At 37.0% G+C, this 21,358-nt stretch overlaps 1 protein-coding gene across 13 annotated transcripts in view; it reads left to right on the top strand.

Annotated features, from left to right (window-relative positions):
- PUM2 (pumilio RNA binding family member 2) overlaps positions 1–20,029 on the top strand; it is a 73,899-nt gene extending 53,870 nt beyond the window's left edge. For 7 of the 13 annotated variants that reach the window (XM_030491113.1, XM_030491111.1, XM_030491110.1 and 4 more), the window contains 9 exons: positions 1,498–1,734; positions 8,136–8,403; positions 8,954–9,083; positions 11,290–11,424; positions 11,709–11,846; positions 13,476–13,601; positions 14,596–14,717; positions 16,135–16,327; positions 17,070–20,029. In XM_030491113.1, the coding sequence (XP_030346973.1) occupies positions 1,498–1,734; positions 8,136–8,403; positions 8,954–9,083; positions 11,290–11,424; positions 11,709–11,846; positions 13,476–13,601; positions 14,596–14,717; positions 16,135–16,327; positions 17,070–17,201 (1,481 nt within the window). In that variant the 3' untranslated portion in view covers positions 17,202–20,029. The remainder of the gene's footprint in view (positions 1–1,497; positions 1,735–8,135; positions 8,404–8,953; positions 9,084–11,289; positions 11,425–11,708; positions 11,847–13,475; positions 13,602–14,595; positions 14,718–16,134; positions 16,328–17,069) is intronic. The other 6 variants (XM_030491108.1, XM_030491106.1, XM_030491116.1 and 3 more) reach the window with 4 other exon arrangements.
- Positions 20,030–21,358: the final 1,329 nt, after the last annotated feature.

Genomic DNA, 21,358 nt, shown 5'->3' with positions numbered 1-21,358 from the left:
ATTGCAGGGAAAACCTTTATCAGCCATCTCAGACGTGCTGTGTATGGACAGGAGTTTTTAAGTTTTCACCTATGAGTCTGTAGCAATTCTGTGCTAAACTTGTATGAACTGTGATTTTTGCTAAGATTTTTAGCTCAAAGAGAGCTAAAGTGAAACTAAAGGTCTCCTATTGCTAGCATATTGGTCTGAGTACGTGAAAGCATTAACTTCTCATATAATAGGTAGCTGGATTATTTTGCTAAGCATACAGCATCTTTTCCTTGCCTGTTTTTCTGAAATAGCAGTGTTGTTCAGGCAGAACTACTTTGCAAAATTTAGTCCAAGCAGGTACCTGCCATGAAAAGTATTGGCCAAGTTGCTAATGTTATGAGCAAAAAAAAAAGTGTCTTAAAATAGAAAGTGTCAGGCAACCTTTATATTGGGTCCTGCTGACAGCTTTAGTAGGAAAGTACCTGACAAGGGAAAAGATTATGGAAGTACAAACTCTGGCCTTCTCCTTTTTAAATTGAAGTAGAAATCAATTTTCCAAATTCAGCTTAAGAAGCATCTTTGTTATCAAAATATCCAGCATCTTGGTTTTGTTCACAAGTATAATAATGTTCCAGTATTTAAAATAGGCACTCTGGTTTAATATTTCACTAGTATGCAACAGACACTAGAATTTAACATTTCTAAAAACTTTTAATTGTTCTCCTGATTTGTCCTAGACTGTTCATCGCCCTGCTGAATGGTGCTGTGCAGGATAACCAGTCCTTCACTAATACACTGCTATCCAAGCTTCTAGTCTAATTCAACTTTCAGAAATACTGGTAGCAGTAAAATTACATTTTTAGTTCCTTACCTTAATTTTCCTGTCTCTGCTCTGCTTCTCATCTTGTTCTTAGCCTATTCCCTCTTTATGATATCTTTTCAAAACACCTCTTTGAGAACCCTAATTCTCATAGGGAATTTTAAGTAGTCATTTTTTTCCTACAGGTGAGGGGTTCACAAACAAGAGGAAGTTCAGAAACAGCTGTACAGGAACATAAATTGTTTTCTGAACCCTTAAATGACAACAACCAATTGTCTTGAGCCTTTTTCCTGAAATCAAGTATCATTGACTGATAATTTACAGTGGAAAAGCAATTATCAAAGAGTTTAGTGAGAATATTTTTAGAATCATTTATTCTATAAAGTGATAGTGTAACTTAATCTCTTAAATTCCATGTTTGTCCCAAAGCCTGAAGCCAGGCGGGTAAATCAGAGTACTGCAATGTTACTGTGAGAAGTCTAGAATGAAATGTTGAAAGACATGGGCATTGGTGAAATTACTTATCAGTGGTATGTTTATACCCACTTAGATTTACTTAAAAGCATGTGTGGTTATCACAGTAATTGTCTTTGTCATAACGATTGCTGTAATTATTGTGATCGCATCTGTTATTGCCCAGCTGTAGTTGGGGATAGGTTTTATTCAGTTGACACTGTGTAATTAGGGTCTTTTTATTTCTTCTTCAGTTGGCAGTTCTGCAAGTAGTAGTGCCACAAGGAGAGATTCTCTATCTACTAGCTCTGACTTGTACAAAAGATCTAGTAGCAGCCTAGCACCCATAGGGCAGCCATTTTACAATAGTCTGGGATTTTCCTCCTCTCCAAGTCCAATAGGCATGCCTCTGCCAAGCCAAACGCCAGGACATTCACTTACGCCACCGCCATCACTTTCATCACATGGATCCTCATCCAGTTTGCATTTAGGTAAAAAAATACGAAAACAAAAAACCAAAAAAACACTTTTTGTTTGTATGTGTGTATGTATTTCTATGTGTAAAATATATGTTGCATAAGAGATGTCACGTTACCTTTGCTGTTAAACAGTTTTGTAATGAAGAGGGGCCATTCCTGAAAAATGAAGAGCACTCTCAAATGCTCATTGTTTTAACAGTGGAGGGCACTCAGCTTTTTGCAGTATTGGGCCAACAGCTGATTTTTCTTCCCTTGCAGAAGCCCTGTAGAGAGCCCAGTAAGATTTACTGGTCCTTTGTGTATTATGTTTCTACAGTATGACAAGCAAAGGTGCATTACTTTTCTACTTCAGTGTTTTACCACTTCAAGGGTGTTTTAAGATGATACTGTCTTTAACAGTGAAGTGACTTTCACTATTTCCCCCTACTTTTCTAAAGTAGGAAAGCAAGCAATGCTCTCAATGTAAAATGTAATGAAAGGTGATCTTTGCATCAGTGAGCCTACTACCCCATGGCCCAGATGCTTTGCCAGGAAGACAATAGTTTAGCACCAGGCTGGTGGAAAAAATAAAATGCATTTGTGAAAGAAATAGCAAAGGCTTTGTCAGTGGTGGCTCTCTGTTATCAGATGCATTTTTTAAGGAATGATGATAGTAATGTTTTAGAAAATCTTTTGAGCTAGTTAGATGACATGGGAGCTCAAACTTAAAAAACAAAAATTAAAAAAAAAAAATCTAAAAATCTAAAGAAACCCCACCACAGCCTACAGTATGTTTAGAAGATAATGCCTCTAACCTGAGGTTACTTGATAAACTTTCTCTGTTTTTCGCTGCAAATATTTGTGGTCATTTAATCTGGATGCTAAAATCATACAGTGAAACTGGCTGTCACCTCAACATTGAGTTGCCTGTTGCTCCAGTAACTATTCAATGCACGATTCTATGCATGTAATAGGCAACCTAATCCCCTGTACTTCTGTAAGTACAAAGAAAATGGGAAAAACTTTAAAAGTGCCTACCAAAATACACTTTAAGACATGTGTGAGTGATTTGTGTAACAAGGTTTAAAAAGTAATTTAAATATATTACATTTCCAATTCAGTATCCCCTTCACAGTTAAGTGCTGAATACCCAAAGTAAAACTGGGCAAGGGGATGTTTCAGCACGTTTTATTTTTTTTTACTTACCTTTTTTCCTTTTTCAGGTCTACAAAGTGCACCTTTGGGCTGAGACCGAGCATGGAAAGTTTCAGCCCAAATGGAGGCTTTTGAGAAAGTTCTGAACATCTGACAATGGGGTTATCATGGAAATCTTTTTCTTTCTTTCTGTTCAAAGTACTCTCACAATAGTTTTCATATGGCTGAAAACTATACTGAAATCAAATTTTGGAAGGCATTATCGAAAATTCAAAACATCCAAAGTTTTGTGTTGTTTCACATTTGATAAATGTTGAAAGACTTTTTTCAATGCTGAGGAAATAAAACTGTGATCAGTATAGAGGATTACCTCTGTCAGCAGAAATTATTAAGTACTAATTTGAATCCATTTAGGACTGTTTGGCTGTGTGAACTAAGCTTAGTAGCTTGTTAAATCATGTGCTAGATCAGTGTGTAAAGGCCAGAATATACAGTTGTACTCTGAAAATTGACACAACCTTGATGGCTTCCATGTGTACTGCCTCTTCATCTTCCAAATGAAGTGCACCTTGATTATGGGTAGATTTTTGTTACCTTACCAGATCAATCTGAAATTTGGCAATTGAGGTCTTTCAGATTTTTGCTTTCATAAAAATGCTGTTATTTTTTCAGCATTTCCTGCAGTCTGCCCTGTGTCATGCCTTTGCGTAGTTACATCCAAGGTGCACTATCACAGAAAGTTGAAGACTATTTCTGCAGTTAATTGTCTGTCCTGTTGAATTTATTCTGGTGCGTTCATCAACCTCTTTTGGAAGCATTTGTTTTGTTCTCACATATAAAAAATTAAAAGGGCAAAGCTTTCTCACCAAGTGAGAAGTTACACCTGAAATCAAAGGGAGTATATTTTAAGAAGGGTATGATTATCACGTAGTCACTTTTCAGAGTAGAACAACATTATAAGTTCATGTCTGCATGCAGTTTCCATTGATATTCTGATAATGCCTGTCAAATGCAGCTCTCCCTCCAACTTCAAAACTTGTTGTCCTGCCTGCTTAATATCAACAGGTTCAGCTAAGTTTAACTCCTATTCTAAAAAGGGCATCAAACTCGTGTTTCAGCCACCAGAATACTAGAGCACAATACTGGGCAAGGGTGCATGGTTTTATAACCCCTTTGTCAGACACCGCTGCAGTTTGTAGCTTAAAAGACCAGTTTCCCTTTTAAAAGATATTTGTGATATTTTACTGTTTTTATCTCTTCTCACCAACTCTTATCCAACATCGTAAAGTAGGAATGTGTTAATTACTTTGTTCCAGTGTCAGTTTTCCTGCATTTGAAGGGATTTGTCAGTTGTCTGTTAACTGCTTCTTTACTGTAATCAGTTGGAGCAGTAAGGTCATGAATTTGAACTACCCTTTCACTCCCAGGGACAAAAACCAGGAGGAAGTATTTTTCCTATGCTATAAGAAATCCTTTTAGCTTGGTAGTGCTTACTCTGTTTGGTACATTGCAGCATTTCAAGGGTTTGGAGTAGAGTAGGATTTTTAAAATCTGGGCTTTTGGAGGTAATTATTTTGTGTGCATTGCAGGCCAAGCTTGTTAGTAGTTTAGGTTTGATGCTTTTGTCTTCAGAAGCGGTCATTCTGGGTAAGAGTAAAGGCCCCTTGGCAATAGTGTGGGGAACTTTGCATAGCCTCTGCTGTGTGCCTACTTCATAGTGCTTTGGTAAACCAGGCATAGTAAGCACTGGCATTGATTCGTAAAATATACGTACATATATGTGTAATTCTGTTTTCCATATGAAGATGAAATTTTTAGCTGAGCATGAGGTGAAGCTACTTTTTCACAGATGAGCAAATACATTGTAGAAATCAAGTCTTGAGTGTTTACTTGTACATATTTTACTGGAAAATAATATTGCTGACTGATCTAAACAACAGGTACTGTGCAGTAAATCTCTTTTGTGTCTTCATTAGAAACTATTGAAGAGATACTTTAGTAATATGTACTAACAGACTAATGCTATCAAAATTAATGTGCCTAGATCTAGTTTTTAATATTTTCATATTCTCCTTTACATGAAATATGCTATCCACGTTGAGGAGTTAGTAATTTAACATGCTTTGTCTCCTTGAAGCTTAGTAAGGCCCTTTATACCTCTGTGCTGCTTCTTCCCTATGGACTAGCCACAGGGATTTAGGTTCAATTAAACTGTAAAACAACTTAATATTATTCATTGATTCAGAGATCTTTGTTTTACAAGATCAGTAGTGATAGCTAAGTGATTATCTGAATAATAAACTGCACACTTTATTCCCCAGCAGTTTGTAATTGTGTGGCTGTACTGATGCCTGATACAGTGTTTGCAGAACTGTTTAGACTGGGTACTTTATTCAGTAGAGAATGTTCCCCAAATAATTTTGAAGACCTAGGCTGTTACCTTTCTAGTTCAGAATCTCTGAAACAAGTGTCCTGAGTTCTAGAAGAGCACAGAGATGCGGTAGGCCCAGCAGGAGGATTTGGGTAGCTAGAATTCAGATTCCAGTTTTCTTTTTCTAAGCTATTCACACTCAGTTTTCAGGAAGCAGGCCAGGTGTCCTCAATGTCCACATTAATGCTTTGGTGGTTTTGGACTGACAAAGTAATGAGTACAATATTTAGGAAAATAGTCCATTGTATATACAAGAGTATATCTGAATATAACAAGTACCTATGACAATGTGCTTTTAGTTTGGGGGTTTTAGTATTTTTCAAATCTGCAAAGTTGCCCCTGAGCTGTAACGCTGCTGCTGTAATGAAAGGTTACATGAGAAGAAAAGCTAATTACCTTTTAAATTACTGTTCTTTATAATAGTGTCCAGGGTTTTACAAGGTTAAGCTCTCTGTGTGCTTTTGAAGTCTGACAAGTTCTTCGAGGCACAATGGGTACGTTTTCAGTCTTCCTGTGTTACAATCCTGCTTAACGTGATTGTCTGAAGTAGTTTCACAGGCTAGACAGGAGCCTCCCAGCTGCAGCATAGTCATCTTACAAGTCTTGAAAAGGAATGGTTCCCAAATTAAGTTGAAGAAAGGCTTGGTAATCCTGATTGAAACGTATTGTATACGTGCAGTTCTACTACACATATATAGCGTATTTGTTAAAAGCTAACAAGTTTCTTAATTTCTGTTAAAAAAAAAAAAGTCGGAAAGAATTCCTGATTCACATGTGCAATTCCATGACGCTGTATGCTAATTAGAACCATGCAGTTTGGGAGCCTGTAACCAAAACTGCCCTATTAGTTTCTGGCACAGAATTGAGCATGTGATCAGTGGAGCAATAGCGATGCTACAAGAAGAAAGTAGCCTCCAAGACTTCCTTTTAAACGGGCTTTGCTGCCCTCTCGTGGCATTGAATAGTGTTACTACACAGTATTTACAGGGAAGCTAGGATTCCATTAATATGTCTAAATAATGTAGATGAGAAATACCATAATTCCAGGTGCATAACTTCTCTTTGGAAGGCTGTTCCTAGAAGAAAAATTACTGTAGAACATCACTCTGCATACCGAGTGTTTGCAGTTGGGTTTCCTATGTTGGGTTTCTTTTTTTCTTCTTGTCTGTTAGTAGCATATCACTGTCAGCTCTTTTCAGGAACTAGTGATTGTCAATGAAAATTAAAAATTATAGTTAAACCCTTTATTTTTCTGGCTGTAAAGAATTAAGAGGCTTTAATTTAAAAGAAGCCTAGTGGGTTTTACAAGATATTCTGAGGCATAAAGTTTTTACTGATTCTTTACTGATTCTTACCACTGAATTTTGAAAACTAATTGTAAAATAAATACTAATTTTTTCTTCTTTAGGGCATAGTCCTCTACAGTGCAATAAATGTGATGCTTGATAAGTCTTGCAGAGCACTAACATCTCAGATTCTGGTATTGCAGTTTGACCTTTTGAAAAAGATACTTTACCATTAATACGTTACCAGCCCACTGTAACACTGTTGTCTCCTGGCCTTATAAGTTCTTGGAACCAAAGGAAGGCTTGGCTGGGGCACTGTCAGCTGATTTCTTTTCTATTTTATTTTTTATTAATAATTTTGTAACAGAGCACCATTCAAACAGCACATACTGCAATTTGTTTTAAATTCAAGTGTAGATATTTCTTCTGTGGACTTTCGAAGGGCTTTCAGTTACTATGTCACTTTCTGGATAGGGAAACTGCAAATGCTTTCCCTTTCCAATTCATGCTCAGTAACTTTAGGTTGTTGGTTTTCAGTTTGGGTTTTTTTGTTTGGAGTTTTTTTTTTAAGTAGTAGAGTTGAGATGTTTATGTGGGAATTGTCTGAATATTTCTGCTTGTAGTGTGGTATAGTATAGGTGCTTTGTTTGCATGCTGCTTAGTATAATTGTTGCCTGTTATACAGTAGAGAGGAGGGAGGCCTACTAGAGGAATTCAGAGTGATATAAACTGATTAGGGAGCAATACATGAGGAGAAATTCACAGGACTGTGAGATGATGATAGCTGTAGGTGGAATCACTAGCAAAAAGGAGTAGGACCTAAACATAGGCAGTTCAGTTTTTAGAAAGTAAGGACAGATGAAGTGTAGTGAGAGTGACGAATGTTTTTGCAGCAAGGAAAGGATTTCATGTTTCTAAAAGGAACTTCAGTTTTATATATATTTGGTTGTTTTAGAATTAAGTATTCTTAGTTACCTTGTTTGAAATTTGACATATTTAGTGCTTACAAGAGGTACCAGATTGAAAGCCTAGGATGCTGAAGTTGTCAAATCTCCTGCAGAACAGGTACAGCATGACGAGAGGCACCATGTGTGCCTCCCCAGAAATGCCCTTTCCCGCTGTAAGTTGGAAAGGTACCTCAGTAGGGACTGAAGGGTAGTTCAGATTTCATGGTCTATTTTGAAACAATTGGCTAACTTTGAGACTTCTAACAAGGGTCTAAGTCAGTACCACTTGTGAAGTGGAAGTCTGCCCACTGAGCTAAGGCCCACCCAGTTCTAAAGTTTCTGTAAGTCTGGGTGCTCACTTTACCTGCTTTGTTATGTTCTTCTAATGACGTGTCTTTTCCTGGTGCTCTTCACATAAAAATGAGGAGGATGGTTTTACTCATTGAAAGATAAAGCTATCTTAACTCCTCCATCCATAATGAGGTAAATACAAATAACAAGACAACACTGTTGTTTTCTTTGGCTCCAGGGTGTATCCATAGTTCTAGTATACTTAATGTTTTGCTGCTGCTTATTTTCCTTATGGCTTTTACTGACAGAACTGCTTCCTTGTAGGAGGACTGACAAATGGTAGTGGTCGCTATATTTCTGCAGCACCTGGAGCCGAAGCAAAGTATCGCAGTGCAGCAAGTACCTCCAGTCTCTTTAGCTCCACCAGTCAGCTCTTCCCTCCTTCACGCCTTCGTTACAGTAGGTCTGATATTATGCCTTCTGGACGTAGTCGGTTGCTGGAAGATTTCAGAAACAATCGTTTCCCTAATCTTCAACTAAGAGACCTTGTTGGACATATTGTTGAGTTTTCTCAAGACCAGCATGGTTCTAGGTAATTATTGTAGTCAAGTTAATAACTTAATAACATTTTACTGCTTTGATATTGTCATATTAACATCAAACGTTTGAATGAGCTGCTAGTCATCTTAATAAAAAGTATGCCATTAATTGGAGCAAATGCTCTTACATTGACCTTTTTCTTCTCTTAAGAAATCTCATTATAAAAGTAGTATAAGTTTAGCTGCTTATAGAAGTTGTCAGTGTAGAAATAGCCTCATAACTACACTTGTAAACTCTAGTATTTAGGTATCAAAAAGGCGTTGATTAAGAAAACAAAATATCTGGCATCTGAAACGTAAAACCATTTTTCAGCAATACATCATCAGGTACTTAGTTATTGTTACTCTTTTCATCTGTAATCCTTCTCAAATGAAAGTTTTTACTAAAATGTGTCCTTTTATATGCAGAGGCACTACTTTCATTTTAATAAGTTTTATAAATGTTGAGTACTCGCTTTAGAATTTTGAGGTGTCTCATTGAAACAGCGTTTGAGAGGTTTTCCTGTTGTTTATGTAAAGCATAATGGACCTTTTTGCACTTAGATTTATACAGCAAAAGCTGGAGCGAGCTACTCCAGCTGAGCGCCAGATGGTATTTAATGAGATCCTGCAAGCAGCATATCAATTGATGACTGATGTGTTTGGAAACTATGTAATACAGAAGTTCTTTGAGGTAAGCATAAACTAAGTGTAAGAACAGAAATTGGAATTAAATGCTTTTAAATTTCATTAAATTTAACTTTTTTTCTTAACATCATAGCAGAATTCTACTAGACTTTTACCACAGAACCCAAGTATGTAACACTGCACACATGTTTTCTGTTCTCTATCCCCTATTCTTTTACATCACAGGCACAGTTTCTCTTTACACTGGTGGTATATATATTGGTGAATGTTGGTGAATGCACAGGCTGCATGCTCAGGCTTTGCAAGCATTTTAGCATAATTTACAGAGACTTTCAGCAGCTGATGTGAAACATAAAGATTTGAAGGATACTTTTATTGGTAAAAGTGGGTCTGGAAAATACTCTTGCACCCATGTAAATAGCTGTGTCGATTTCATCCAGTGCTGTATATGAAGAAACTCGTAATACATATTGAGGTGGAAGCATTTTGAGGAGGGGATGTTAAAAGATAAATCCAGTGTTAGTAAAACTAGTATTTAAAACAGCTTTGGTTTTTGTTAAAAAATATGGGGTTAAAAAGCCTTATCAAAGAGTTACAAGATTTGACCTAGAAGAAAAAGTAGTACCTGTGTCCTGGGAAAAATTATGTGTAGGAAAGGTATCTAGCATAGTGTACTTTAAATTAAGGACCGTATCAAAGTCTTCAGGTGGAAGCTGGAAAACATCCCTTACAGTGCCTAAGGTTCTAGAGAGCCCTAGAGAGGTTTGTAGGAGCAAGTAGGGATAGGACAAGGGGTAATGGCTTTAAACTGAAAGAGGGTAGAGTTAGATTAGGTATTGGGAGGAAATTATTTAGTATGAGGGTGGTGAGACACTGGCACAGGTTGCCCAAAGAAGTTGCAGGTGCCCCATCTCTGAAAGTGTTCAAGGCCAAGTTGGATGGGGCTTTGAGCAACCTGCTCTAGTGGAAGGGGTCCCTCTAAGGTCCCTTCCAACGCAAACCATTCTATAGAATTTATGTTTCATGGGGTATCCACTTGTGAAAACAGAGACATGATTCTATGAAAGTGGTTGCTGTAAACAGGAATGTAGTTTTTGATGTGTAGTGTACGAAATTGTGTGCTTATTTTTTTTATATGCTTTTTTACAACTCTGAATAGCTTCTGAAAAGCGCATCTGACATATGGTATGTAGTTCTTGATCTTGCCCAAGGGTCATCAGTTGCTGGTTTTTTTCCATAATGTTAGGTTGGATGGTTTTCATCTTAATCCTGCAGAAGAGTTCTCAAGAAAACAGTGCACTAGGGCTTAGTTGTAGTAAGGGCCTTAGTTCCTTAGTTCTTATTTAAGTAGGAAGGTGAAGTTAACATCATTTAACTTTCTTCAGCCTAAGGTGACTGCGGGTATGGGGTTTGACACTTCTCGGCAGTGTTGCATGAATACTACTGGTACCACCTACTGGTCACTGCAGTGCGACCTCTTGTATTGTGCCAACTCAGGAGCTTGTGGGGGGATCTGGGAACAGGGTTATGTGTATTCTTATGAAGCTTGACTAGATTCCACTCTGCTCAATGTGGAGCAGCACTGAAGATTGTAGTAGCATTGTAGAGGGAATAATATGGGCAGGAATTAGCTACTGCTGAAAAAAGATTGGTTGAGTTATATACTAAATCCAGCCACTGCACAAAACATTTTGATTTTGCTCTGCAAAACCCCAGGTATTCCTAGATTTCCCAAAGCGCCCATTGTGAGAATGACGGATCAATCCATGTGAAGTTACCAACATGCTATTTCAGGGGTTGAAATCTTCTCCACCCCCTCCTGTTACAGCTTGCTTACTGTATGCAAGATGTAAGATACACTGACCAGTACAAATTTGAGATACCAAAGAAAATCTGACTTGAATTAATATGTTATAGTAATCTGTAATTAATTTGCCTGGTATAATTTCTCTAAATAAATGGGCTATTGCATTTACACATTCCTACTGACAGACAAACTACTTTGATTTCTTCTGTTGTCTTTCAAGGCCATGCATTTGATAGCAGTTATATGACTGGAATATGGAATATTACAAAATGTTGCTTTTAGAAAATAAAATATTCTGATAAATATACCCACCAAAAATATAAAGGGAAAAATTATTAAAGGTGCACAGTAAAAAATACATCATGAAAGTACTTCCTCTGACATGTAGATTCCAGCATGCTGCAATATGTCTTCATTTGTTAACAGCATATTTATTTTCTTGTAGTTTGGAAGCCTGGATCAAAAGCTAGCCCTAGCAACGCGCATACGTGGTCATGTTCTGCCATTAGCCCTACAGATGTATGGTTGTCGTGTTATTCAGAAAGCACTTGAGTCAATCTCGCCTGACCAGCAGGTAATTGTAAGTTAGAGTTAAACTTTTTTTAATTTTGTTTCTTTTTATTGTGTCTATCTCTTCACTTGCTTAAATTGAAGGGAATGATCAACATTATAATATGCCCTGGGGACTAAAATAGTTGTTTAAATTAAAATGCTGAAGTACACAAGTAAACCATGAGTGAATGTGAAGATTGGACAGTTAGGGGGAAATGGAATTTACTTTGGGAGTGAAGCGGGGTGGGAACCATTGTAAAGACAAGGATAATCTTTTTCCCCCCCTTTTTTTTTTTTTTTCACCCTCCCCAGAATGAGATGGTGAAAGAGTTGGATGGTCATGTTCTGAAATGTGTGAAAGATCAAAATGGAAACCATGTTGTACAAAAATGTATTGAGTGTGTTCAACCCCAGTCGCTCCAGTTCATCATTGACGCATTCAAAGGACAGGTAGTGTCAACAGTTCATTGCCTCTTCTGTAGGGTTGCTTTAATTTGCAGATCTTTCTCCATCATTTGCATATACAAGATAGTGTTTGAAGCTTTGCAGTCAGCTTGTTTTAAGTAGGATGAAAAAGAGATGGTAAAATGGAAAAGCTGTCAGAGACAGTTAATGCTGTAAAAGATGAATATCTTGGAGATAAGGCTCTAAAAAACCTGTTTGGGTTTATTATAAATACATCCAATGGATGTAATATAAATACATACAAGGTTTTCGGCTTAAGGCCAGGCTCTCTGTTTGAGTTTTGTGATAACGCCATTTCAGATTTCCTTTATAACTTTTAACATTGTCATTTTTGATGTAATAATAAAGCAGCTGCTCTCTAGCATTTATTTTTCATTAAAACTCCCATTTTCTTCTTTTGCAAGCCCGTCTTTCAGTGTTTCCCAGTTAATGTCTATCATTAAGGAAAGAACTTTGAAGAAATATATTAGTATGTTCCCTACATATGGACTAGTGTTAAGTAAAGGGGGATGGTACTTGTTTATTTAAGATTGGGGGTTTTGTTTCATTTCCAAAAAAAGTTATTAAAATGAGATTGATATTGTGCTGCAGGCTAAAGAACATGCTGCAGCTAAATAAAATTTTAATACTCTAACTTTTATAGTCTCAAGAAGAACTGTAAAAATCTTACTAACTTGGCTGTATTACTAGATTTTACTTTAATGGATGGCCAAATGTATTTCTTAACAAAATCTACAGTATCCGTCTCTCACATTTTACACAATAGCAATACCTGAATTTATTGTTGTACATAGTAGTAAATGGCATACCAAGGTTTGTAAGGTCGGGGCTTTTTACATCAAAAGTGTATATGGGGTAGATGAGACACAGTTTCTTAACTGTAAATAGAGCCCCCTGACTAAAATGTGTCTGTTTATTTACTGGATATCCATCCTCAGCTCCAAGTCTGAAGTGGCAAATGACAATGATATGCCACACTTCAGTCATGTCATGTAACCAGACATGTCTGTTTCACTCTCCTGCATCATTTGGATTGGTGTCCAATCAGGCAAGATTCCGTGTTCAGTTCTGCCCAATACTGACTCATAAATCTTCTGAATTAATCCGTGAAACACAAACCTGGCTTCTGCAGAATCAAGCAAAAGGAATAAACAACATTTTGACTGTATGTTTTGAATATTTACTTACAAGTTTGTAACTGGGAGCCTGTTGTATATGCTGCAGTGTGAAATTAGTGAAAATCTGCCACAATAATTGAACTTCTTATAAATGTCAAAAATCTTAAATTTGAAAATTAACTATGAAGTTAAAAGGAAAGCTTGAAAGGTGAACAGTGCCTAACTAAGGGTCGTACTTCCTGGCTTTCTTTTACAGCTAAATGTGCTGTAATAAAAACTTGAGTTCTTAGTTGTATAATTACTGGAGTCCTTGACACACACAAACCTGCATTTTCATCTTTTCCTGACTTTCACTGGAGATGGAATTCTGATATTGGCAGGCAAACCCTTTTTTTCTAGAAGCAGTTGGCATGTTCAGTTCTATTTTGAACATGGTAATATTACTATATCTGTAAACTTCAGTGGGTTTAACTCCAGTTTGCTGTCCTATTTTAAGGTATTTGTACTTTCAACTCATCCATATGGTTGTAGAGTAATTCAGCGTATTCTGGAACACTGTACTGCTGAGCAGACTTTGCCAATCTTAGAAGAACTGCATCAACATACAGAACAGCTAGTGCAGGTTAGTGCATGTGTTCGTTTTTAATGTGTTTCAGAGCTGGGTGTTGTCATAATTTTTTCCTATTTCTTAGTTTAAGAAATAATTTAAATGCATTTGCCTCTTTCTAGTTTTGTAGACATTCATTTTTTTGTTTTTCTTTCCTTCCATAGTTTTAATGAAAATGAATTTGGAAGTTGGGAGGCAAAGAAGATATAAAAAGCCTTTTTCTTACACTTTTGACTGTAGCTTCAAATACACATTGTAAATGCATGGAGATAGTATATTTTTTTATTGCAAAGATTGCCTTTTCGTAGTTTATCTTGATTCACTCACGTGTTCTTCAGATAACTTCTGATAATGTCTAAACACAAATACAAAAATATAAATGTTGCATATTCTTACACAAATAGGGCATCTTTTCTAAAAGAAGGCAAAAGACTTTATACGGCATCATTTCCTGTCTTGGTTTCAGATGAATAGAATGAGTGCTGCAAGTGGCTTTGAAATGGAATCAGATACTTCGTCAAATATTTGATTTAAATATTGAACCAAGTAAAAATACTGGAAGGGACTTGGTGTTCAGTAGGAACTTCCACGCATAAAAAAGCGAAGGATTGCCTTTTCTAAATATTCAGTCTAGTTTATTTCTCAGTGGTTTCTTGTGTATACAAGACTAGTTAAAACATTTTGGGGAACCAAAGTTCAGGGGGATACTATGGCTATTAAAGAATGATGATCTTAATTTTGAGAACTTCTTTCTGTAAGCAGATAAAAGGTACTCCAGCAAAATGCTGGGTTTACAGATTATTTACATTTGGCATGTAAATTTTGTGGTCCATTTAAGTAATTCTCCATGCAATAGTTCTTGCATCACTTTGTTTCTATAATGTTGACATTATTGTGTTTTTCCTTATATCTGTGCAAATAGTAATTTGAAAGTTTATATAAATACACAAAAGATGTGTGGATTGCTTGTTATGAACACAAAAGAATATTGAAGTCATCTTATTTTCAGGATCAATACGGAAATTACGTTATTCAGCATGTACTGGAGCACGGCCGTCCTGAAGACAAGAGTAAAATAGTTTCAGAAATAAGAGGAAAAGTTCTAGCTCTGAGTCAGCACAAATTTGCCAGGTATTGCACAGCCTTCATATGTTAAAGATTCACTGACTTTTAAAGCTGTAGTGTTGGATTTATAGTGTTACAAAAAGGGGGGGGGGGGGTTCAGACGTGTAGTTTCCCTCCTGAAATTTCGTATTCTTATGGAGATGAATGTTAGTGGTATTTTTATACTAGATTTGGGGAAGGGAAAGTGCTGTTCTGTAGCAAAACAGAGAAAATTCCATGCATTTATGGGATGGTTTTTGTTCACCTTGTACAAGTTCAGGGAATGGGTTCCAAGTCTCGCTGTGAACATCCCTAGAGACAGGTGAAAAGCTTTCCTAGAACTTGCTTGGTATGCTGGGACTTCCTTAATAAGCTTGTTTGATAAGCTGGGAAAGTCTTACCAGTCCAGCCAAGCCATTTACAAGTATAAAAAGGTAACCTTAGAAAGTGGTGGTTCAGCCTGACAAGGATTTATGCATTAGGAAGTCTCAAAGACTATTGTAGGAGTCCTGAACTACTCTGAAATCAGAACCTAAAATTTATCCTTCAGTGTTTTGGTGGGTTTTTTGTTTTGTTTTGTTTTGTTGGTTTTTTGGGGTTTTGTGGTTTTTTTGGTGGTTTTTTTTTTCTTTTTTTTGTTTGTTTGGTTTTGGTTTTGTGTGTGGTTTTTTTTTTTCTGTTTGGGTTTTTTTTTTTTTTTTGAAATATAGATTATGTGCCTTTTGATAAGGGAATCACACCTCAGAATTCATCCCAGATGATTTAGTGAGACTCACCTTGTCAATAACATGAAGTAGAAAAGCACTGTGACATTATGGGGGTGTTTGTTTTAAAAATCGATTGTATACAAACTGGCGAGTTTGTCTGGATTTTAGTTTTCTTTGCCTAAATAGAACTGTTCATAATCCTTTCCTTGGAACTTGCATAATTTCTAAAGCATAAACACAGGACCAGAATCACTTTGGTGTCTCATGAGCAGTGATGGCCTTTCCAGCTTTTGAAATATCTAGAAGGTCAGAGACCTTCTCTACAAAAAGAAATATTTGCAGTACCTCTGATCTTTATTCAAAAAGCAGAAAGCCTCATATCTGGCTTTCTCTGTTGTGCCTTAAAAGGGCCTGCAACCAGAACAGACGTACTAGAATACATCTGCAACCTGAGGTCCAGTATATCTGCTGTAGGTCCAGTGGAAAAATCTCCCACAAGAGAATAACTATCAGGAAATTAATTTTCTTTTTTTTTTTTTCTTTTTACATGAGTAGGAGTGTATAATGCTTTAGCTTCCTTAATCATTACAGACCTAAGATTTGGAAATCAGGACTTGATCCACTTATAGCATGCTTTTTAGTGGTGTTAAGTCTCCTGAACTGTTCGGATAAATTTAAAAGTGCTACTTAAGAGTGTTACATCTGAAGTCACAGAATGCATTTGTCTTATTTTTCAGCAATGTGGTAGAAAAATGTGTAACTCATGCTTCTCGTGCTGAGCGAGCTTTACTTATTGATGAGGTCTGTTGCCAGAATGATGGTCCTCACAGTGCCTTATACACCATGATGAAGGACCAGTATGCCAACTATGTAGTTCAGAAGATGATTGATATGGCTGAACCTGCTCAGCGGAAGATAATAATGCACAAGGTATATTTGTATGCAGTTGTGTTGGTTCAGAAAACATTATCTGTACTAATTTTTCCGCTAGAATACCCTTCCTTCTAGGTGTAAAACTCAGGAGTTCTGTAATCTAGAACTTGATGTCTAAACATTAAATTCAGTGGAGCTTGATAAAGCAGAGTATGTTCAGGTATCTGAGCACTAAGCTAAAAATGGAAATCCACAGAGGAGTTTCACAAGTTGGATTTCATATCCTCCCTTCGTACCAGCTTTTCTGTGAAAATAATATGAAAATGTAGTATCTGTCATCTTTATTAATATAACAGAAGAAATACAGGTTTCTCTTTTTATTTGATGGTTGCTGGTATAAATGAATTCTGCAGTTCCCCCAAAAGATATTCCTACCCTTCCTAACATACAGGCCCATTTTCTACTTAAGAATATCCAGACATGGACAAAAGTGCTGTTGCCATAATTGCCATAAGGCAATTGAGCCCAGGGCCTGTATGTTCCTGCAGGAGCTCTCCTTCCCCCAGTCACCAGGAGGGCACCCCCACAAAAGGCCTCCATCCCTTTCCCTGTGAAAGGTACATCAGTTGTTCAGTGAGTCAGAATCACCAATAGACATCTTTCCAGAAACTCCCAAAATTTTGAAATACAGGCTTCAGGCTTTTTTTGCTTTTTACATAATATTTTTAAAGTGTAGTAAGTTCTCCTTATACTTTTTGAGGGGAAGAAAAAAAAAGCCATAACATGTTTCTTCTTCCAGATTCGACCCCACATCACAACTCTGCGTAAATACACCTACGGCAAACACATTCTGGCCAAGCTGGAGAAGTATTACCTGAAGAACAGTGCTGATCTGGGGCCAATTGGTGGACCACCAAATGGGATGCTGTAAAAGGCAAAAAGAAATGGAAGAAAAATGGAATTGTGAATGATCAAAGCATACAACTTAACTATAAATGTTCTGATTTTTTTAAATCTATTTATTGACTTTGTTCATCCATTTGTAAAATTTTTATTCTTGTGTATATTTTTGGGGAGTGAATTATTAAAAAAAAAAGAAGAAAAAAAATATCTCCAGCCCTGATCCGGAGACCTATCAGATTGGATGGCTGGCAAAGCACAGAATGCCTGTATATGATGTAATTGTATCAAAATAGCTGTCACATATTTTGTAAATTTTTACCTTGTAAAGTCACTGAAATAGTTTTTAAAGGGAAAAAGTACAGTATTCTTTTAATACACTGGCTTGCAATCTGGTAGGTCTACCCAGCATCATAGCACAACAGGTTTATAGAGTTGTATATAGAATTAATCCTTATTTTTTCCCTTTTCTGTGAAGTCTTTTATACCAGATTAAAACTGATCAGCTGCATAAACATTATTTAACATGTCAAAAAGTTAAGTTGTATTTTGGTGGTTCACAACATACTATCCAAATAGTAAACAGGGCACAGCAACTTAAAATAGGGGTGAACAAAACAGTGGAAACCTTAAGACTAGTTTTAACCACTTGCTATAGATATATGTGTTTTTTAAATGGTGCCCTAAGGTTTCCTCTAGCGATGTATTAAAAATGAAAGTGCTGTATATACTTATATATTTAATTGTTGTATGAGGTAGAGGGATTAAAATGATGGTGGTACTTCCATTCAGCAAAGTACACTGTTGGAAGAGGAGTGAAGCCTGTATTAACTTTACAGTCAGTTTTACAATGCAGGAAGAGTAGAGATTTGTATTTTTTTATTTTGCATATAGAATTAATTGTAAGGATTTGAAAGTGTTGAGCATTTATTTTGCTTTCTCACCGTAGATGCAAAACCAAAATAGGTATTGATGAAGAGAAAAGGGGCCACTGAAGAGTAAACTTGATAGCTCAACATTTAAGCATGATTGATTAAATATTCAGATAGCTTTTTTGCTTCCTATAAATATATGCATTGTATACGTGTAGTTAATAGGTGTAAGTTTACAGTTTGAAAACAAATCTCTCGTTTCGATGTTTATTACAAGCCTTGCTAATTTAGTAGTGACGCTTACCTTGGTTGTACAGATGTACATTTGTAAACCTTCATGCTGTAAATGTAATTTGTTTTACCCCTTTTTGGGACAAAAATTTGCATTTTAGTGTATATTCATATCCCCATTCCCTCTTCTCCCCCCTGGCATATAGTGTTGTATAATGTAAATTTATTTCAGCAAATCAAGAGTGATTTTTTTAAAATTTTATCTTTATATGGTTTCAGAAATATGAACCGGCTTTCTTTTTATCTCTTGTGAGGAACATTATGTTTTGTTTATAACATAGCTGTTGATTCTGTTAATACGGACACTTCGGGAAATCAATCTGTTCAAATTTTAATTCGGGATAATAAGCATAGTAAGAAATGGACTGAAATATTTGGTTATCACAGAAACTAATGCTTCTTCCATCTTAATAAATGTGGCATGATTTTTTTGTACAGAAGAGTACTGTATTTTTGAATAGCCTTCTCCCAGCATAAAGCAAATATGTATGATACTGTCAATTTTTTTTCTCTGGACATATGACATTGTAACAGTAACATAAAGATGATGTACATTTACAAGCGGCCTTATGTACATTTCCCAATGATCTTTTTAAGGCAGAATTGTGACCATATGTGTATAATTAAAATCCTTTTTAATCCTTTGCCTATGGAAATATTTTGGAAAAAAGCTTACTTTGTATATTCAGTTTCTGAAAGATAAAGAAAGTGCTTTGTATGTTGTTGAAGTAAGTATTTTGTGTAAAACATTCATTTGGATGGCTTAACCTAAAGTTTTGATCAACCAAGATAGGTTTGAATGCAATGTCTTGAGCATTGATCAAATAAAAGGGTGTTAGGGTAGGGATTTGATCACGAGGAAGGAAAACAGTAGTGGTATAAACTCGTATAAGGAATTCTGTTGTATTACTGCTTTTACCAGGTTTACATAACTCGTATTAAAGCATACATCTGAGGCACTGCTTTTTTTTAATGGTAGCGTTGACTCATCAATAGGCAAATGGGAAAGTTTGTTCTGGCCTACTTCCAGTTTCTGAATCTGTCCTTTAGTGCCCATATGAAGGGGCCTAATTATTCTTAGTAAGCACAATTCGAATTGCCAAGTAGATTTTGCATGGCAGTTCACAAAATTCCTCTTGAGAGGAACAAGCTCTGTCATTGGAGCCAGAGCTTTCCCTCCATCACACAAAGGGTGACTTTTGAGCCACTTCCTTGGACATGTTAATTCTCCTCGGTGACCCTCTATTCTGTGTACAAACGCTGGGTGTTGTAATCCGCAGAGCTGACATTCCCGTCAGCATTTAAGTTGGGCTTTCACGGATGTCCGGGCAGAAACTGAAAATGTACCAGTACTTTGTCCCTGTAGCACTCATGCCATGGTTGAATTTAAACAGTCCTGTAACTGTCACCCTTGGTGCTTTAAATCTTGAACATAATCTTCCACATGCTCTCCTAAAATCATTTTGCACAACTTCTATCCAGGAACATGAAAATCACGGGGTTTCCTTTCAACTATTTTAGGCTTTGGGTAGAACCACTAGAATTTTTGCTCAAGTACTGCTTTTTGATATAGATTGTTTATGGACCAGTTTGATTAGGTTTGACTCCAGGTGGCTCATATTGAATAATGTAATGTTCACATGTATATACTGTAAAAAATCAAAATGAAAATGTGTGAATAACACTGTGTGAAATACCTCTGGTCTTGTGTTTTTCCTGTAGGAAACCAGCCATTCTTTATACTGCTGCACAACTCGTCTGCTATCTGTGGAGCTCAGCTTTGAGAAGTCACTGGTTTGTAGTGAGCTAGTGGGAACCAGTCAATTACTGAAGAATCCTGTGTAATATCATTAAGTTCTCAGAGGTCAGTTCTGAGCACCTAAACCCTCACACTGTCTTACAAAACATCTTTACAGGTATATAGTTAAGGCTCCAGCCTGATGACAGCTTCTCTGTACACCGCTGGATCCAGGACGAGTTCTTGAGCATTTGAGAGGGCAAAGGTGGTGTGAGCTCTAAGGACCGATTTTAGCTTCAGGTGTCAGCGAAGTGGTCTGACTGCAGGGGGAGTGAGTCTGCTGCTTAGTGTTAAAGTAACTCAGATCTCCAGGTGGCCCCTTCTGGAGAGGACAACCATAATGCTATGACCTCCATCACTGACTGCTAGATCCACTGATTCATTTTCATCAGATTATGGGGAAGATGGAGATTTCTGAGGTCATAATGCCTCAGTGGCTTAGGGTGCTGATGAAGATTGAGACCAGTGTAGACACTTTTTCCCTCTGCTCTAAGGAATAGGCATTTGAAGAGGTGCTCTGACGCACCGTGTAGTAGCGTGGTAATTAGGTTGATGGGCTGACGAGTTTTGTTCTCTGAGAATGTTTGATGTTCAGTATACTAGGAAAGTGGGTAAAGAGTGAGGTCACAACTCCCTCTGTGTCATTCAGGGAAATAAAGCTGAGAGAACAATTGCAAAAGTGTTTTAAGATCTAGTGACTGGTCATTAAAACTGCAGATTGCATCCAAGTCATGCCCCTAGGGAGAAAACCCGACGTGGACTTGACAAAAGCAGCTTGCTGCTGAGTGGTTGCAGTTGGGTCAGACACAGTGCTCCAACGCTGAGTTTTATAGAGTGTGTGGTGGCTGGTCATTGTGCATCCCAACAGCAAGGGGTTGTTCTGTAGTTTTGTTCAGTGATGATGTACTGTGTTGCTGCTCAAGGAAGGAAAGTGAAGCAGCACGTACTGTATCTGATCTCAGCTGTCCCAGCCCACAACAGGGTGGGAGCATCTGTCAGTTTAACACAATGGTTCATGTCATACCAAGATACTGGTAGCACTTGAAGTGATCCCAAGGTCTCATAAGTCAATGGGCAACACTGATGTTTTGATAAATGTGTGCTACAGGCAATGCTTTACTCTGCCTTGAATAGTTTGAATCTGAAATATTTCCTGTGATTGTAAAAAATATCAGGAACACTCGCGGGCACTGTGCCCAAAGATTACCGATTCAAGCTTCTCTTGGC

The sequence above is a fragment of the Strigops habroptila genome, chromosome 6 (assembly GCF_004027225.2).
Source record: "Strigops habroptila isolate Jane chromosome 6, bStrHab1.2.pri, whole genome shotgun sequence".
In the NCBI taxonomy this organism is placed as follows: domain Eukaryota; kingdom Metazoa; phylum Chordata; class Aves; order Psittaciformes; family Psittacidae; genus Strigops; species Strigops habroptila.
This window is presented reverse-complemented; position numbering and strand designations above follow the sequence as displayed.